The 20,807-nt window shown below is 42.3% G+C and overlaps 1 protein-coding gene across 1 annotated transcript in view; it reads left to right on the forward strand.

Moving 5' to 3' along the window:
- The window catches only part of LOC133485222 (uncharacterized), a gene marked incomplete at its 5' end in the record, with an annotated part of 115,799 nt that extends 98,059 nt beyond the window's left edge, over positions 1–17,740 (forward strand). Inside the window, 2 exons of the mRNA XM_061788639.1 lie at positions 17,408–17,539; positions 17,599–17,740. Coding sequence (XP_061644623.1) covers positions 17,408–17,539; positions 17,599–17,740 — 274 coding nt within the window. The remainder of the gene's footprint in view (positions 1–17,407; positions 17,540–17,598) is intronic.
- Between the last annotated feature and the right edge of the window lie 3,067 nt (positions 17,741–20,807).

Here is a 20,807-nt window from a genome sequence, read left to right on the forward strand (position 1 = left end):
ATCCACCTGGAATATGTTAAAGTGCTAAACCAGATGAAAGTGACTAAAATAAGAATTATATATTAGAAAGGTTGAGAGAGAAACTTTCCAAATATCAGCTGTAACGGAGTGACAATCTCCTGCTCGAGATTGCATGGGTACTACTGATTCCTACTTGAATTCTTTTTTTAAATTCATAAAATATCGTAAGATTTTTGTGTGCATTTAAGGCAGTATGTTTGAAGTTTTTGTCCCAATGAAATGAGTAATTTAATCGATTTGTTTGATAATTGGATCCAACACGACTGTACCTGTCTGTATATCATCATTTGTTAATGCTGTCCTTACATAATGTGCAATAAAGGTGCTGGAATGGTATGGTAATGCATAGTACTTACATTAAACAGTTTACTTTTTTTTTTACGTTATAGTCATATTCATTTTCCAATAAACATCTTCCTTTTTATGTTACTTTACTCTGAATATTCATTGAGAAGATAAGATTCCATCCATAATTAGTTATCCTCTGATCATCTGTTTCCGGGTCACTGAGCAAGGAGGCTTCTTTATCCGTGTCCCAGTCCTCCAGTTGGACTGGGAGGACACCATCCAAATCCACCGTCGCATCATTCATCCTATCATCCTAGCATCCCAATGCTGACTCTGAGGCATTGTCCCTCAGTTGTGTCCCTCCTAGGTATGCCCCGATCCTGCTCCTAATTGGACATGTAGTACCTCCCATAATTGTAAACTGAGCCAGTTTCAGAGGAAACTTATTCTGGCTCCTTGTAGTCGCAACTGTGTTGTTTAGGACACAAAAGGACCTTAGGAAACATACCCCAGAACTAGGACCTTCCGCAGTAATTAGGCATGTTTCACTCTTGATGTCTACAAATCATCCATCCATCCATCCATTTTCTGAGCCGTTTCTCCTCACTAGGGTCGGGGGCGCGCTGGAGCCTATCCCAGCTATCATCGGGCAGGAGGCGGGGTAACCCTGGCAACCCTGAACTAGTTGCCAGCCAATCGCAGGCCACATACAAACAAACACCCATTCGCACTCACATTCACACCTACGGGCAATTTAGAGTTGTCAATTAACCTACCATGCATGTTTTTGGGATGTGGGAGGCTTATTTAAATAAATGTCCAACCTTTGCTGCTGTGTGACTGAAAAAAAACAACAATCAGAATCATCTTTCTTTGGCAATTATGTTAAAAACACACAAGGAATTTGTCTCCGGTAGTTGAAGTCTCAATAGGCTATAGACACATATCCACGTCCGAGAGGATTTTGGACGCTCTTGTCTTAGTTCTGGCAGCGTGCAAGTCCTCAAGGGTGAGTAGGAGGGTACCCACAATCCTTTCAGCAGTTTTGATTGTCCGTTGCAGTCGGAGTATGCTGTTTTTATCCTATTTAGCTTCCATTACAACAATCAAACTCTGTCTTGAGCTGACCAATCTAATTCATTATGATGTCTTTATTTAAATTTGTAGAAAACGGCACCAGGCGCCGGCATTAGCAACTGTACCCGGTAGACTTGCGACACTGCTGTCGGAATCTTTTTCAAAGGCAGTTAATAAGGCGAAAACAAATCTACACACTTTTAGCCTGACACGGTCGCAGTTCTTACAGATCCATTTTTAATAAACTAGGCTTACTCAAGTCAAATGTGCTGTTTTAGCAGACAAAAGTGCTACTGTGGTTCTGATGCCAAATCTCTACAATACAGCAGTTCACAATCATTATTTTTCTCATAACATAAATAAAATTTTTAAATAAAACACATCGTACTCATATTATTTATAGACAAACTCTATCCTCTTTTGCTAGCTGTGTTGGGTTCGATTGAGCCAACTATTTTGTTAGAGAGGCAAATAAATATTTTATGGAGTTAAAACATGCCAGCCAGCTACAAGCATTGTCCGACTTATTATTGCAATGTTAAGTTTGTCTTGAAAAGTCCACATTGAAAATGACTTTTTAACCATCATGTCCGTCATGTTCGTCACTGGCTTCTCATAATGCAGAGAAATTCCACCCGAGTAGCTCTAAATCAGTCAGAGGATGGAAAAATTCTAACGTCACCAGGTGCCCACTTTTATTGAATCTGAAATCTGATTGGTACAAAAATATTTTTTCTATTGCGTGTATTTGCCATCTGCCAGCAATCTTGAGCGCTATTATTGAATCTGAAATCTGATTGGTTCAGATTGGTACAAAAAACATTTTTTTCTATTGTGTGTATTTGCCATCCTCCCGCAATCTTGAGTCCGAAGGCCCTGGAAAGAATACATTAATTATGGCAACACACATAGACACACATCCATTTGGATTGGACCACAAAAAAATAAATAAATAAATAAATAAAATTGAAATAACCCTTAGATGACTGGAGACTGCTCAGCCAAGACACAAGCTATAAAATGAATACAAGAGACTGTCGGAAATAAATTAATACAATTCAGTTGAAAATGCAGGTCAAGGCTTTTGATAAGGGTTAGGGCAGCAGAGAAGGGTTTGAAGGCCCCAACTGCACACCATTGACTCACATTGTTATTTTTTAACGTAGACTAAATATTTATAAAATAATAAAAGGGCTAATATAAAAATAAACTAAAGGACAAATAGTCATTGGTCACCAGTCAGTCACAGGGCACATATGGAGACAGACAATCATTCGCACTCACATTCACACCGTCACTGAGTGGGAACTGAACCCACACCGCTTGCACCAAAGTCAGGCGAGTGTATCACCACACCATCAGTGACATTTATCTAAAATCATTGTTACAATACATCCTACTGCCCTTGTTCTTTACCCTTTACATTTCTAAGTGAAAAGTAATAATTAATTTCATGGGCAACAGAAACAATATACAGTAAATGTTTGTCAAAATTCTCACGATTAATATTCTTCCACACAAAATGTGTTACTTTGAATGCTTGCCTCCCTTCATTTACTCTGTGAGATACCCATCACTGTGAAACACCGTTCTTGTTCAATGTCTGCAGGCTGAAATATTATATGATGAACAACTTTAAAATTATGTCTTACAAAAGAAAATCACAGAGGCCTGACACCAACTGTACATTTTTTTTTTTTCCTGCATTAATCATGACTCCACATGATGACGCAATGCGATGCCAAAATATAACAGTCCTGGTGTATTCACCAGTTGTACCATTACACCATACCATTGTTACCAAATGCATTCTTCTTGATTCAACTTAAGAATTTTCACAAAACCTATAATGTGTAATACTGGCATTTTTTCTACAGTACAATTTAGTAATAGTACAGGATTCAGTGGCAAGAATAATTATTCCGTAAGGAGGTCAGTTGTATTTTATAATTTGGTGGGACGGAAAACTTGAGTGACATGCAAAAAAAATTATTTCATCATTGTTTAGAGTAATGTATCCTGAATGATGGCACTTCACAATGTTCTGTCCTAATTTTTGAACTGATATTGTGTTGAATGTGTGCCTTCAGTATTTATTACGGCATTTGATGACTGCAAATGGTGGAAATAAACTGAAGAACCCTTCTGAAAACATCTTGCCTGTTCATTGAGGTAAGGGACAGCTACAATTCTCTAAGATATAGAAGGAAGATCACTGACATTTGCCAACGTCTTAGTTTATTCAAAGTATATGGGATGCATGGATGAGAAATATTCCGCAAAATAGTTTCTCTCGTACTCGCAGTATCTAAATATTCAGTGGAAACTCTTGAAAAAAATCGCATCATGTGTCAAACACGGCGGAGGTTGTGTTATGGCATGGGCATACATGACTGCTAATGGAATGAGCTCAGAGGTTTTTATTGATGATGTGACTACTGGCAGAAGTAACAAGATTAATTTTGAGGTGTACAAATCTATAATATGTGCTCATATTCAACCAAATGCTGCAAAACGTTTCAGATGGGGTTTCACAGAGCATACGAGTAATGACCCTAACCATACTGGAAAAGAAATTCTAGAAAGGAAAATAAATTCAATATTCTGCGCTAACCCAATTATCATCCATACAGCAAGACCCAAGAAAATGCTCAACATTTATTTGTGGAAAAATATGGTGAAAACGGACGGTGAAGATTATTTCAAAACGTAGTCAACTAGGTTTGGAACCACACCTGAGCAATCAATTTGCACTGATTTATATCTAAGTAACACCAAAATGCAAGGTTAGTGTCACCTGACCACTTGATCAACTGGACTACTCTAGAGATGCTTCACAATTTTGATAAGAGGTTATTTTGTAACAAAAAGCAATTAAATCAGCTTGGACTTCAGACAGAAGATAATAAAGTGCTCATCTTACGGGTAAAGGAATTACTGCCATTTCCAAGCTTTTCGGGGTGTCTAGAATAGCTGTGTGTCGCACCATTCCAAAGTGCAAAGAAACAAGGTCTGTCAAAATACATTTAGTTACAGTTGACAAGATTACAAAAATGATTGTTGTCAAACTGGACTTGATGTTTCATGTAAAACCGTTGTGAGGAGTCTTCATCTTGGTGGATTTCATGGGGAAAAAAAACAAAACAAAACATTGCTCTACCAATGGCACATCAAAGCTGGGTTAAAGTTGAAAAATCCTGAAATATGCGGATGAGTTTTGAAAGACAGTACTTTTTGTCTGATGAAACCAAAGGACATACGGATGATAGCTTTGTTTGATGAAGGAAGGATGAGGACTTTGACCATAAAATACTTTTCCCACAGTGAAGGACAGAAAACTTTGTTCAGTTGCATGGGATTGTGAAAAATGCATTTATGTAGATATATTAAAGAATCCAGACTCTCTCAGAGCCCTGATCGCAATCCATTCAAGAATCTAGGACAGAATTGCCATGTTTTGTTCCATAATTGGAGGCCAAGAAAGGTGTGGCGTCTTTTTCTTTTATCTTCATATTTTCAAATCAACAAATTAGTAAAAAAATAAATAAATAAATAAAAATAATTTGGCTTCACACAGATGCTCTCTTTGTTCCTGTGGATGCAAACAAACTATAAACACTAGGTTATGGTCCATGTTATTGAAAAGTAAGGTTTTTTTTTCTTTCCTAATGGGGGCTAATCATTTGAAATGTAACTGTCTAACCAGCTAAAACTCTTTTTTGTGTCTCTTCTAATTTTTTTTATCAGCAGGGAATTTTCTTCATCAGTGTTAGCATATTTAAGGTTTCTCAAACAAGATTTTATGTTGTGCTTTGACTCAGCGAGAGTGCAACTATCGAGATTTTGAAATTTGTATAACGAAAACATATTATCTTTAGTCAATCAATTTTCTACAGTATGAGTACCCGGTGTGGACTCTCGAAAGCAGTGGTAAGACATGGAAACTCCACAAAGGAAGGCCGCAGCCAAGAATCGCGCCTCTAACCTTAAAACTGTGAAGAAGACATTCTAACCTCTCGTTCTCCATTCTGCGTAGGCTTAACTTAAAAAATCTCATTAGTCTTTCAGTTAGCATGTTTAGCACATCTTGCTTTGTATGTTTTCTGTATGATGTTTGCCCTACCTTTTTGTTTTAAAACCTGTGCTAAATTATTATTATTATTATTAGGTTATTTGGAGAATCTTCCTTCCCTGTGCTGCCCTGTACCTGAAGCATCCTAATAAATCTAATTATTTTCCCCGGGTACTCTGGTTTCCTCCGACATTCCAAAAATATGCATGTTAGGTTAATTGAAGACTCCACAAAGTTCTTAGATTTAACTGTAAGAATGAATGGTTGTTTGTCTATGCTTGTCAATATGTGTCCTGCGATTGACTGCCAACCAGTCCAGGGTGTACCCTGCCTCTTGCCCAAAGTCAAGGATAGACTCCAGCACAGCTGTGACCCGAATGAGAATAAGCAGTCTAGAAACTGGATGGATGGACGGTCATAAAATTTAGTCATTTATGGTGTTAATTTATTTTATTAAATTTTTGTAGGTTTCCAATCATTTCGATAAGGAATCTTTAAAAATGACAGCGTACTTCAATTTTAAGATAACGGAAGAAGAGGACAGGTCATATATTAGGACTAAATAGGCTAAGTTAGGTCTAAATTTTTTTTTATTGTAGTTAATATTGTATTATTATGTATTTTAGTGTTGTTATTAAAAACAATGTGAATTATAGATTCATTGCGAGTTCCGCCTCACAGTCCTAGGGTTTCGGGTTCGAATCTGGGATCCGGCCGTCCTGTGTGGTGTTTGCATGCTCTCCCCATGCTTGCATGGGTTTTCTCTGGGTACTTCCTCCCACATTCCAAAAACATGCATGGAAGCTTGAAGACTTTGAACGTGGTGTGAATGGCTGTTTGTCGATCTGTGACCTGCGATTGGCTAGCAGTGGCAACCAGTTTAAGGTGTACCCCGCCTCTCGTCCAAAGTCAGCTGGGATAGTCTCCAGCACATCCGCTACCCTCGCCAGGTTAAGAGGTATAGAAACGGCTGGATAAACAGCATGTATTCATTAAATTGTGCAATTTCCGTATTTGTAGAACATCCAGCCCTTCATTGTCCCAAATATACAGTATGATGAAGATAGTGAGGTATAATGTATTACAATTGAAATCTGGAACAAATATCAGTGGCAGAGGAACGAGCCTGATGTTTTGAATCCCTCAGAGGGTACTGCATCAACAGAGCATTAGCAATATAACCAGTGTTGGGAAGATAACTTTTGAAATGCAGTTGGTTACAATTCCAAGTTACCCTATTGAAAATGTAATAGTAGTGTACCTGTAACTATTTCAATTACGTTCTCAAAGTAATATAACAAATTACATTTAATTACATTTGATTACTTCTCGTTTTAAAAATAATGCATCAACAGGACGTACTGATGGATTAAAAACGTAGATCATTATTTAGGAATTAATAGGGTTGGGCATCGGGAACCGATTGGAACCGGGACTAACATTCCGGTTCTCCTGGAATCGTTAAAATTAAAAAATTTCGGTTCCCAGTTTCGATACCCAGAGTCCACCGACCCTGAAGAAGAAAGTGGTGAAAACCAACGAAGAAGAATGCACACGAAGATGTGCTTGTGTCCAATGGCAGTAGCGAACAAAAGTGTGTTAAAATAAATGATTAGTTGCCTCAGTGCAACACTTGGAATAAGATTATATTGTGTAAAGGAGGCTCAAAGACCCCTAATGATGACGACAAACAATGGACTTCGTTTTCCCTTGCCCGGACGCGGGCCACCGGGGCCCCCCACTGGAGCCAGGCCTGGTGGTGGGGCTCGAAGGCGAGCGCCTGGTGGCCGGGCCTGCACCCATGGGCACAGCCCGAAAGGGTAACGTGGGTCCCCCTTCCCATGGGCTCACCACCTGTGGGAGGGGCCATAGGGGTCGGGTGCAGTGTGAGCTGGGCGGTGGCCGAAGGCGGGGACCTTGGCGATCCGATCCCCGGCTACAGAAGCTGGCTCTAGGGACGTGGAATGTCACCTCTCTGGCAGGGAAGGAGCCCGAGCTGGTGTGTGAGGTCGAGAAGTTCCGACTCGATATAGTCGGACTCGCCTCCACACACACCTTGGGCTCTGGTACCAGTTCTCTCGAGAGGGGTTGGACTCTCTTCCACTCTGGAGTTGCCCATGGTGAGAGGCGCCAAGCAGGTGTGGGTATACTTATTGCCCCCCGGCTCGGCGCCTGTACGTTGGGGTTCACCCCGGTGGATGAGAGGGTAGCCTCCCTCCGCCTTCGGGTGGGGGGACGGGTCCTGACTGTTGTTTGTGCCTATGCACCAAACAGCAGTTCAGAGTACCCACCCTTTTTGGAGTCCTTGGAGGGGGTGCTGGAGCGCGCTCCCGCTGGGGACTCCATTGTTCTGTTGGGGGACTTCAATGCTCACGTGGGCAATGACAGTGAGACCTGGAAGGGCGTGCTTGGGAGGAACGGCCCCCCGATCAGAACCCGAGCGGTCTTCTGTTATTGGACTTCTGTGCTCATCACGGATTGTCCATAACGAACACCATGTTCAAGCATAAGGGTGTCCACACGTGCACTTGGCACCAGGACACCCTAGGTCGCAGTTCGATGATCGACTTTGTGGTCGTGTCATCGGACTTGCGGCCGCATGTTTTGGACACTCGGGTGAAGAGAGGGGCGGAGCTGTCAACTGATCACCACCTGGTGGTGAGTTGGCTCCGATGGTGGGGGAAGACCTGCCGACGTGGCAGGCCCAAACGTATTGTGAGGGTCTGCTGGGAACGTCTGGCAGAATCCCCTGTCAGAAGGAGTTTCAATCCCACCTCCGACAGAACTTTGCTCATGTTCCGGGGGAGGCGGGGTACATCGAGTCCGAGTGGACCATGTTCCGCGCCTCCATTGCTGAGGCGGCCGACCGGAGCTGTGGCCGTAAGGTGGTCGGTGCCTGTCGTGGCGGCAATCCCCGAACCCGTTGGTGGACACCAACGGTGAGGGATGCCGTCAAGCTGAAGAAGGAGTCCTATCGGGACTTTTTGGCCTGTGGGACTCCTGAGGCAGCTGATGGGTACCGGCTGGCCAAGCGGAATGCAGCTCTGGTGGTCGCTGAAGCAAAAACCCGGGCATGGGAGGAGTTCGGTGAGGCCATGGAGAAAGACTTCCGGATGGCTTCGAGGAAATTCTGGTTCACCATCCACTGGGGTGGTGGTCCCCCTTTTTAAGAAGGGGGACCGGAGGGTGTGTTCCAACTACAGGGGGATCACACTGCTCAGCCTCCCTGGTAAGGTCTATTCAGGGGTGCTGGAGAGGAGGGTCCGTCGGGAAGTCGAATCTCAGATTCAGGAGGAGCAGTGTGGTTTTCGTCCTGGCCGTGGAACAGTGGACCAGCTCTACACCCTCGGCATGGTCCTCGAGGGTGCATGGGAGTTCGCCCAACCAGTCTACATGTGTTTTGTGGACTTGGAGAAGGCGTTCGACCGTGTCCCTCGGGGAGTCCTGTGGAGAGTGCTTCGGGAGTATTGGGTACCGAACCCCCTGATACGGGCTGTTCGGTCCCTGTACGACCGGAGTCAGAGTTTGGTCCGCATATCCAGCAGTAAGTCGGACTCGTTCCCGGTGAGAGTTGGACTCCGCCAATGCTGCCCTTTGTCGCCGATTCTGTTCATAACTTTTATGGACAGAATTTCCAGGCGCAGCAGAGGCGTAGAAGGGGTCCGGTTTGGTGGCCTCAGTATTGCATCTCTGCTTTTTGCAGATGATGTGGTTCTGTTGGCTTCATCAAGCCGTGACTTCGAACTCTCATTGGAGCAGTTCGCAGCCGAGTGTGAAGCGGCTGGGATGAGAATCAGCACCTCCAAATCTGAGACCATGGTCCTCAGTCGGAAAAGGGTGGCATGCCCTCTCCAGGTCGGGGATGAGATCCTACCCCAAGTGGAGGAATTCAAGTATCTTGGGGTCTTGAATGGAACGGTAGATCGACAGGCGGATCGGTGCAGCGTCTGCAGTGATGCGGACTTTGTATCGGTCCGTTGTGGTAAAGAAAGAGCTAAGCCGAAAGGGGAAGCTCTCAATTTACCGGTCGATCTTCGTTCCTAACCTCACCTATGGTCATGAGCTGTGGGTCGTGACCGAAAGAACAAGATCCCGGATACAAGCGGCCGAAATGAGTTTCCTCTGCAGGGTGTCCGGGCTCTCCCTTAGAGATAGGGTGAGAAGCTCGGTCATCCGGGAGGATCTCAGAGTAGAGCCGCATTGAGAGGAGCCAGATGAGGTGGCTGTGGCATCTGATTCGGATGCCTCCCGGACGCCTCCCTGGTGAGGTGTTCCGGGCATGTCCCACCGGGAGGAGACCCCGGGGATGACCCAGGACACGCTGGAGCGACTACATCCTTCGGCTGGCCTGGGAACGCCTCGGGATCCCCCCGGATGAGCTGGATGAAGTGGCTGGGGAGAGGGAAGTCTGGGCGTCCCTGCTGAAGCTACTGCCCCCGCGACCCGACCCGGATAAGCGGTAGAAAATGGATGGATGGATGGATGGAGGAGGATATCATGATGTGTAGAAGTCTGACGTGCTCCCTCTCGCTCCAAGCCTCAGCCTACACTGCGCGGAACTTCAGTCAAGTCAAGCTTTTATTTTAGTCTTCAAACCAACGTAAGAGCTGATGACAGAAAAAAAAAAGCTTAACATTGAGCTAGAACTTCACCAAAGGTCAAACTAGCAGCTTTGCATCACAATGAATTGGGACAAAATTCACATAAAAAAGACAGTACGTTTTAATTTAAAATTTAAAAATTTCGGTTCCCAGTTTCGATACCCACAGTCCGCCGACCCCGAAGAAGAAAGTGTCGAAAACCAATGAAGAAGAATGCACACGAAGACGTGCTTGTGTCCAACGGCAGTAGCGAACAAAAGTGTGTTAAAATAAATGATTAGTTGCCTCAGTGCAACACTTGGAATAAGATTATATTGTGCAAAGGAGGATATCATGATGTGTAGAAGTCTGACGTGCTCACTCTCGCTCCAAGCCTCAGCCTACACTGCGTGGAACTTCAGTCAAGTCAAGCTTTTATTTTAGTCTTCAAATCAATGTAAGAGCTGATGACAGAAAAACAAAAAGCTTAACATCGAGCTAGAACTTCACCAAAGGTCAAACTAGCAGCTTTGCATCACAATGAATTTGGACAAAATTCACATAAAAAAGACAGTACTTTTTAATTTAAAATTTAAAAATTTCGGTTCCTAGTTTCGATACCCACAGTCCGCCGACCCCGAAGAAGAAAGTGGCGAAAACCAATGAAGAAGAATGCACACGAAGAGGTGCTTGCGAGCTAGAACTTCACCAAAGGTCAAACTAGTAGCTTTGCATCACAATGAATTGGGACAAAATTCACATAAACGTTGTCTCACAGTATCACAAACACTAACCTTGTGCCTCATCGGTGGGTAGGTAAAGGAATCAAAGTTTTATAGTATTTGGTTCCATTTATTACTCTTTTTCTTGCCATGTAGGTTTACTTTCTTTTTCAGAATTCACCTGTGTCCTGTGAAGTTACTTTTCGTACTAAAAGGCTGAGTTCTGGTGTTCATTTTAGTTTATGCTGCGAGCTGCTAAGAAAATGGATGTTCATAATTTGGACAACCTTGATTTAAATCATGCAAACTTTTTGGACTCAGCCCCGTAAAAGAACCAGAATCGGGACCGGAATCGCTCAAATTAAAACGATGCCCAACCCTAACAATTAACGACACATTTGTTCTCAGCACAAATAATAAACAAATAACAAAACATGATGGAATGTAAATACATAATTTAAAATTTGTTTCTTGCATTATATGTGCACAGCATGTGGAAAACCACAATACCATACCATGTTGACCTAATGTACACAATTTAAGAAATATTGCTTCATGTACGGCACAGTGGTCAACTGGTTAGAGTGTCTGCCTCACAGTTCTGAGAACCGGGGTTCAATCCCCGGCCCCACCTGTGTGGAGTTTGCATGTTCTCCCCGTGCTGGGTTTTCTCCGGGCATTCCAGTTTCCTCCCACATCTCAAAAACATGCATGGTAGATTAATTGTCAACTCTAAATTACCCGTAGGTGTGAATGTGAGCGCGAATGGTTGTCTGTTTATATGTGCCCTGCGATTGGCTGGCAACCAGTTCAGGGTGTACCCCGTCTCCTGCCCGATGATAGCTGGGATAGGCTCCAGCATGCCCGCGACCCTAGTGAGGAGAAGCGGCTCAGAAAATGGATGGATGGATGAATGCTTCATGCATGGCACAGTGGCTGACTGGTTAGCACAAGTGACAGTTCTGAGGACCTGGGTTCAAATCCAGTCTCGCCTGTGTGGAGTTTGCATTTTCTCCTCGTACCTGTGTGAGTTTTCTCCGGGTACTCCGGTTTCCTCCTCCATCCATCCATCCATCCATTTTCTTCCGCTTATCCGAGGTCAGGTCGCGGGGGGAGTAGCTTTTGCAGGGACACCCTGAGATAGGCTCCAGTACGCCCGACCATGGTGAGGAAAATGGAAGGATGGATGCTTCACAGTAACAAACTAGATAAGTGAATTTAAAAAAGTAAAAAACTATATAGATGACACTGTTCAAAGTGTAACTATGAGTCTGAGCTTGCCAAAATCTCAGATAAACTAATAGATTGTACCACGAGGTGGCACTTCGAGGTCATGTTTGGAAAATTTTCATTTTTTAGACTACCAGTGGCACATAACCAGAGAGACAATTACAAGTGTCCGCTTTAGATGAAAACAAATCTGAGCTTTTGCGTCTATTTTTTAAATGTAAGTAAAATTGTAATCATGAAACTTTCAAAAGCAATTGTAATTTTATTACACATTTTCTCCCAGTAATGCAATGGATTATAATTACATGCATTTTGTAATTAAATTATGTAATCTAGTTACATGTAGTTACTCCCCAACAAGATATAACCAGATGGGCCAGTATCCCAAAACCATAGTCAAACACTGCAACAGTTGCGGTCACATTTGTCTAATCAAACTGTACTTCGCCTGAAGGGAAGCCTTATGTAAACTGTCTCCAGAAGCACCGTCGACTCTACAGCGCTCCAAGGCATTTGGGAAGTCATAGAAATTTTATTTGTATAGCACTTTTGGCTTTTGAACATGCTTCTTATAAAACATAAAAGCATGAACAACAAGTAGAAAAAAAGCCCATGGTTTTATTTAAAAAAATAAAATAAAATCACTGAAGCCTGTGAAGTCTGAAGAAAAAGCAGACAAAGCCACTTGTTCATAAAGAAGCTGACTGAGCAAATACAGTTTGAAATGCTGAATGGAAAAGGTCCGTTGAAAAGAACTGTCCTTTGAACTTTACACGGATACAATATAATGATTAGCGGTAAATGTAAACAAATTTATAAGTTTCCATGGAGATCTCATGCTATACATATATATATATATATATATTATATTACGGCGGCACGGTAGGCCGACTGGTTAGAGCGTCAGCCTCACAGTTCTGAGGACCCAGATTCAATCCCCGGCCCCACCTGTGTGGGGTTTGCATGTTCTCCCCGTGCCTGCGTGGGTTTTCTCTGGGCACTCCGGTTTCCTCCCACATCCCAAAAACATGCATAGTAGGTTAATTGACAACTCTAAATTGCCCATTGGTGTGACTGTGAGTGCGAATTGCTGTTTGTTTGTATGTGCCCTGCGATTGGCTGGCAACCAGTTCAGGGTGTACCCCGCCCCCTGCCCGATGATAGCTGGGATAGGCTCCAGCATGCCCGCGACCCTAGTGAGGAGAAGCGGCTCAGAAAATGGATGGATGGATATTATATTACTTCTAAAATACGCACCCCCAAAGTTGACCTCAAAATTACCTGTGTATAATGCATTTTTTCAATGCATGATTTTGCTTCTACCCATATGATCAAAACATAAAGTATTATCTGTATTTTGTTAGCTTTTGTCAAAGAATTATTCTGAAGTTAAGCATTTTATTTGAACCTTTTTTTAATTTACTTGCTCTTATTTTGACATACAGTACATCCCTACTTTTATTTAGTAAATTAGAAAGCACACAGTTGTGCTCATATGTTTGATTACCCAGGCAGAATTTGTAAGATTGCTACAATTCTTTCACGAAAACATGAAGGACCAGGCGAAACACATTTAATTGTATTTCAATAGGATTCAAATTAAACAGTCAAGCATTTTAGAAAAGCATTATCATTAAACAAAACATAACCATAAAGAAAATAATGATGGTTGTTGTTCAGTCATCAGTCATACTTAAAAAAAAAAAAGAAAAAAAAAACATTTCATAAATTCTGCCAGGGTATGTGAACTTATGAGCACAACTGGACGTATATGCAGTCGTACCTCTGTCATATTGGAATGAAAGTATAGGCTACACTTTTTTATATAACCACTAGGTGGCGATGGCATTTGGAATGAAAGTGTACAGCTTTTTCATAACCACTAGATGGCAGCATATATTTATAAAATGTGCAAGTTTTTTTTTATTTGCCCCTATACCCATGCATAATGCGCACTATTGACTTGACAATTTCTGGGGTGAAAAAAATTTGCATTATACATGAGAAATTATGCTATATCCGTCCATCCATCCATTTTCTTCTGCTTATCCGGGGTCGGGTCGCGGGGGCAGTAGCTTTAGCAGGGAAACCCAGACTCCCCTCTCCCAGCCACTTCCTCCAGCTCTTCCGAGGGGATCCCAAGGCGTTCCAAGGCCAGCCGAGAGACGTTGTCTCTCCAGCGTGTCCTGAGTCATCCCCGGGGTCTCCTCCTGGTGGGACGTGCACGGAACACCTCACCAGGGAAGCGTCCAGGAGGCATGCTCATCAGATGCCCGAGCCACCTCATCTGGCTTCTCTCAATGAGGACTTCTCTACTCTGAGATCCTACCGGATGACCGAGCTTCTCACCCTATCTCTAAGGGAGAGCCCGGACACCCTGCAGAGGAAACTCATTTCGGCCGCTTGTATCCGGGATCTTGTTCTTTCTGTCATGACCCACAGCTCGGGCCCATAGGTGAGGTTAGGAAAATAGATTGACCCGTAAATTGAGAGCTTTGCCTTTCATTTTAGCTCCTTCTTCACCACAACGGACCGATACAAAGTCTGCATCAATGCAGACGCTGCACCGATCTGCCTGTCGATCTCCCGTTCCATTCTTCCCTCACTCGTGAACAAGACCCTAAGATATTTTAACTCCTCCACGTGGGGCAGGATCTCATCCCGACCTGGAGAGGGCACTCCACCCTTGTCTGACTGAGGACCATGGTCTTAGATTTGGAGGTGCTGATTCTCATCCCGGCCGCTTCACACTCGGCTGCGAACCGTTCCAGTGAGAGTTGGAGATCACGGCTTGACAGAACAAAACCACATCATCTGCAAAAAGCAAAGATGCAATATTGAGGCCACCAAACCGGATCTCCTGTACGCGTCGGGCAGGCGAAGTTGCAAATTCCAAAGGGCACAAATGTGAGAGTTCACTGTTTATATAATGTAGTGTATTTGCAACTGTTTAGTTGTTGAATTGATTTATTCCATCCATCCATCCATCCATCTGACCATCCATCCCTTTTTTTCCACTTGTCACAGGTGAGTTGCAGCCTTTTCCAGCTGACTTTGGGCGACAGGCGGGGTACACCCTGGACTGGTCGCCAGTCAATCCCAGGACGCATATAGAAAAACAATCATCGTGACTCACATTCTCACCGTTGGGTAAGGAAGTGTATCCAATTAACCTAACATGCATATTTTTGCAATGTGGAATGAAGCCTGAGTACCTGGATAAAACCACGAAAAACTACAAACTGAGATTTGTACCTCTAAACTGTAAGCCAGATGTACTAACCACTGGACAACTGTGCTGTCTTCTTACAATGTGGTTTACTTTTATCTACAATTGCTTTCACAGATTTAGAGTTGTGGCTACTTGGAATATCGTTTGAGAGTCAAGTGATTTTCCCTGAGAACCCTAATGGAGGTGTATATTAGGCAGCAAGCTGTCTGTTGGCGTGGCACTGTGATTGATGGGCGGAGGCATGCACCATTTACTGGCCAAAATGAAGCAAAAAGGAATCTCCATCTTCTCTTTGGAAGCAGTCACAAGACATCCCACAGAGAAAATTGGCCCATGTCCATGGGGGAAGAACCATTAAATTCAGTGCAAGTCGCACAGACATACAAACAAGCAAACAAAGTATGTGTCCAGATTTGGCTGACACAGGATTAGAATCAAGCAATCACATTTGCCTCATCAGTGTGAAGCTGTAAAATATTGTTTCACCTTCATATTTGATTTCTGAGTGGGTAGGGAGATCAACTGTTTGGTGACACTCTATTCTCATCCATTGCATCTGAACAGCAGAAGTCTCAATCTCTCTTTCTTGCAAACCCAATCAATATGATTGGCATGAACAAACTTCAACTGCAATATGATACTGCTGAAAAACAAATGAGAGAACGAGAACAGATTTGTTGCAGCTTTTAGGCCACTTTTGTCTTTACTTTTGCCCAGACCAATTTTGATCTGAATAACCTTTGTTCTCAATGTGTCCTGATTATCACAAGCAAATTTACATGCCTGATTGATTACCTTTATTATTGCTACATATATCCAAAGTTGACAGCTTTATTTTCTCTAAAGACAGCAGAAATAGGCATATCAGTTTGTAGAGCGGCAAGATTTGTTATCTGGCACATATTAGGTGAAACGAAGCAAAAAAAAATTATTTCTTTGTCGTCACCCACAGGTCTTAACATAGTGCTACGATGGCCATCCATACCAAATACTCTATGCTCCCTATAATGAACATGACGACGAAGCTACTTTAGGGGACAGGTGACATTTGTTGTTGGTCATATAGACACTGTCTTTTCAGATATTGTTGCCACACCCTCTTTCATATTTAATCTATGAACCACTATCCTACAGTTTTAGCTGGAAATGTTATCATATTGGCCCTTGATGTGCATGGCAATAGCGTTTATGAGCCTGACAATGCAAAATTTTAAATCATGTCTTAATTTAGTTTTTAAAGTAACAGCATTATTATGTCCATGTAAACGATAAGATAACAAAAGTAGTTTGTGAAAACAAGGACATGCCGATGAGTGTTACATGATCAGGTAGGCATTCACAAATACATCACAACCAAAGCAACAACAGTGCCCGATTTGTGCCTTGTATAGGGGTTATGCACAACCAGCTTCCACAATAGGCAAATTAGAAAGAAGCACTTCTTTCCATCACTGGGAGAGCCCCGTGGCTGGAGACCGGGAAAAAGCACCTGTATAAATAATAAATGTCTACGATTTCTTTTGTTTTACAGTATTGTATGTATTGAACAGCTACCAAAGATTATCATAACTGATGTATAGGCTTTGTTTGTGTTTACATGTCTCATATCTAGAGTATTGTAGCATATACGGGTTAAATAAAAATGTAATTAATTTAGGAGAAAAGAATGAGCTGCAAGCGACGCCTGTGTTACTTCCGGTTTAGCATAATTTTAAATTACGGCGTTATAAATTAAGCTATTATATCTAGTAAAAGGGGAACCACGTCACTTTTTATGTGGATAGAATTTAGGGAAAGTGATGAGAAACCTTTTTATCAGTCTCGTATTCTGAAGGGTTGCTACACTTTCTGAAATTTTGAGAAGACTTCTAGACGGCCAGAAGTTTCTTTCCTCGAACCCAAACACACACAACAATGCAGGTAGTGAATTTTATGGAAAATGTAATGATCTAACATGGGGAATCTACAGGGAAGCAATACAGAAAAACACAAAACAAACAAAGTACAGACGAACATTGGCAAAGGAAACTGACTTGTGATGTGAGATTGGTAGAATGAGCGTGTATCGACAATGCATATAGCTGGGGATTCCTGTTCTCATTAATTTAAACCCAAATATACACTAATCTGTACTTTTAGTAGACCGCAATGTTGGATTTACGTGTCTTGAACACGATTGAGGCAGGCAGGTCCAAGTGTTCGGCCAGCCCAGTCTGCACTGGGAACAGGTGGATTTGGCGCAAATGAGGAAGAAAAAGGATAAAGGGAGCACAAAAAGCTCCCAGGCAGGACGGCCAGAGCCCGGGTGTCTCTGCTCGTAAGACATTCGGAGTGGACGCGTAGTGCCCGCTTCTGTCCCCAACGGGGTGTGCTCAGGCCCCCGAAAAGGGTAACTTGTAGCGCTTGCAGGATGCTCTGCAGTCGGGGATGGTCCGATGTGTCCTCGTCACCTCGTGGTGAGGTGGGCTTCCTGGCTGGGCCAGTCTTCGGCAAGTTGGTCGGACAAGACAAGACCTGACCCCGAGAGAGCATGGATGGCCACAAAAAAGAATCAACTGAAGTATATATATACATATTTACATACATCATTTACAGTACAGCCAGTGATTGCCTGAACTCTGAAGCCCGTGGACATCACAAAATTCCAAGTTTCTTCCTTGTATATACTTTAATGGGCCTTAATTGCAGCCTCCTTCAGTTGATGCTTGTTTGTGGGTCTTGCTGCCTTCTTTTACAGGTGCAGCATTTATTTTATTTTTTTGTCTGGACAAAAAAGGATTGTTACAACAACGTTGTGAACATTATACAAATGTAAGAAAAACATTTCCATTTCTAATTGGCTATGTCATGTAAAAGTACACTTAATCTAAATCCAGTACATACTACATATACTAAAAAAAAATGCCTACATACACTATTCTTACAACTAATGTGTATATCTGTTTGTTTTAGTGCAGCATCACTGAAATATAAAGTTGAGCTGAGCCCGAGTTAAAACTTGTCGGGTAGTATTTACTGTTATATCAATAACAACTCGTTCTTATTGCCCTTGTTGCTGTACCAGACATTTGAACCGTGGCCTTTTTATCATTCTAGGTTCCATTTACTCAGCAGTATGTGTCCTAATAACATATTGGCTCATATATACCAAAGCAACACTGCAACAATTTTTTTTCCTATTAACAAAATTGAAAAAAGCAGAGCACTATTTTAAGGGGGCACAGTTTTTTTACGGCTATGTGTCTTGTTGTTATTGCCGTGGTAAAGCAAATTGTTGCAAGTTTGTTACAATTTATCTATTGTTGTAGTATAGAATGTAGTTCTTTGTGTGAAATATTAACACACTTGCACTGGCACACCAAAAACAGCCTATGCCCCTAGTTTATAGTCACATACCATGGTAGTGGAGTTCAGTACTCGTGGTAAACTCATTTAATGAAGCTGGGTTACTCTGAGTCACTCACTTAAGTGATCTGGAACACTTGAATCAGTTGAGTCAATGTTTTAGCCCCCCATCATCTCCACCATCCTCATGTCTCATGGTTACGACACCTGACCAACCACCTATCACTGTCATTTTGCCAAATGCATTTGGCCAGATAATGAACATTTAAAAATTGTTTTAATGGTTCTATAGTGTTTTTGCATTCAGTGCAATACATAAGCAATATATCAACACTGAATACATACAGTATTTACAAGTTACTCAAAATATGCACTGCGAGCGAGGGATGTGGGGGTGGGTGGTGATCTGGGGAAGACCAATCACGAGATCGTCTCTGCATTTGCAAGGTTGTGACTGGGAGTAACAGTCTTGATTATATATTGTCTGTCTTTAATGTAATCTCACTTGAAATATAAAGCATTAAGTGGAGATGTGGTGATAGTAATAATTCACCCACAGAGACAATTGATTTGTGACAGGTCAATGACGTGACGTCATCTTTAGTTGCTGTCTCATCTCATTCCTGCAAACATTTCTCCCTCCTCATCTCTGATGGGAGGAGCTAACATGTAAACAGAGGAATGAGGAGCTTTGACCTAGTCCCACAGTCTTCCTTTCTTCTCACCTTTCCTTTCTTTGGATTCTCTGACTATTACCTTTTACCATGTTGTTTGTGGTTCAATGAAATAATATAGGTGGCACTTCAAAACATTGTTTACGATAACAACACCAAGGGTCACATTTTCTTGTTGCAGCGAGGTCGGAATTGTCGATAGGTGTTTGAGGGTCAGTCGCTGCTGTAAATTGTACGCAATTGTCCAGTTCCGTCAAGCTCACTCACTTTGCTTAGTCTGGGGCTTTAGTTAGCGGACTCACAAGAAACACTCTCCGACTCAGATGATTTGGTTCACTGACTTTACTCCAATCATTGAGCCAGATCATCTGAGTTGGCAGTGTTTCTGGTGAGTCCGCTAACTCGAGTCAGTGAATCAAAGTTATCTGAAAGTTGATGAGTAAAAGTGTCTGTACACATGTTGTGATGGGGTGTACTCAATTAAAAACCAGCTGTGGCGTATCCCCCAGTAAGCCCTCCAGCATTTCTCAACTCCTCCCTGCTTTTAAAACCAAGCCCTATCGCCTACTACTTTACTTCCCACCTACCTAAAACCCCCTGCTGCTCTGTAAGTCGCCTGAAGCTTCTAGACACATGCTGATGGTTCTAATGCTCAACTGAAGGCACACTGCACGTGTAAACACACACACACACACATGACCTACCCCTCGATTACTGTAAATGCTCATTCGCCCCCCGTTGCTTGATGCAGTTTTAGCAGACGGCTGCAACTCAGCTAACCAGCTTCTACAACTCTGTCGCTTTCTCTGCCCTACCTATTAATGACGCACTTCGGCCAGCTCTCACTATGGTAGATGTCATTAAAGATGGGGGGGGTTGAAAATTATAAGAAATCTGAAATCACATTTACATAGCTAAATTTGACAACAAACACAGACCTCCAGAAATAAATGTACAATTTTAAACACTGTACCACACTAGTGGTGAGGATAGAAAACCTTATTTCTATAATGGTGTTTTTGCTCTTAATGAATAGAATCGATGATGTCCAGTTCTGTTACAGTAAAACTGTCATAAAGCATCCATGGCATTTGGAGGCCGCCATTATTTAAAAACGCATTATGCAAATTTACTCATAGAATTAAACCTAAAAAAAGTACTTAGCTTCCCGAGTACATTGATGACCAACTATAAAATATAGTAGCTTAGTAGGCCTCAGTGTTCATGGTTTTATTCCTAAAAAATAACTTGAATATTATTGTAAACCATTGTAACATTATTCATAGTTTGAACATTAACACATTCATTTTGCATAAAAAATATTAAAATGTATTGCACACACAAGTTGAAAAAAATTGTGCCTACGAAGTTTAAAAAGCCTTCTTAAATGCAAATGTATTGTACTTGAAAGTTAAATACAACTGAATGGTACATAGTCTTTCTTTCATGTACCACGAGAGGGAGCTCACATGGCCACACTTTGAGAATCACTGATCCTAACCACTTCTGTTGATAATGAGTCTATCTCTGAAAGGAAAGTGATTGGGCCATTTTTTTTCTCTTTTG

This window comes from Phyllopteryx taeniolatus, chromosome 10, assembly GCF_024500385.1.
Source record: "Phyllopteryx taeniolatus isolate TA_2022b chromosome 10, UOR_Ptae_1.2, whole genome shotgun sequence".
NCBI lineage: Eukaryota > Metazoa > Chordata > Actinopteri > Syngnathiformes > Syngnathidae > Phyllopteryx > Phyllopteryx taeniolatus.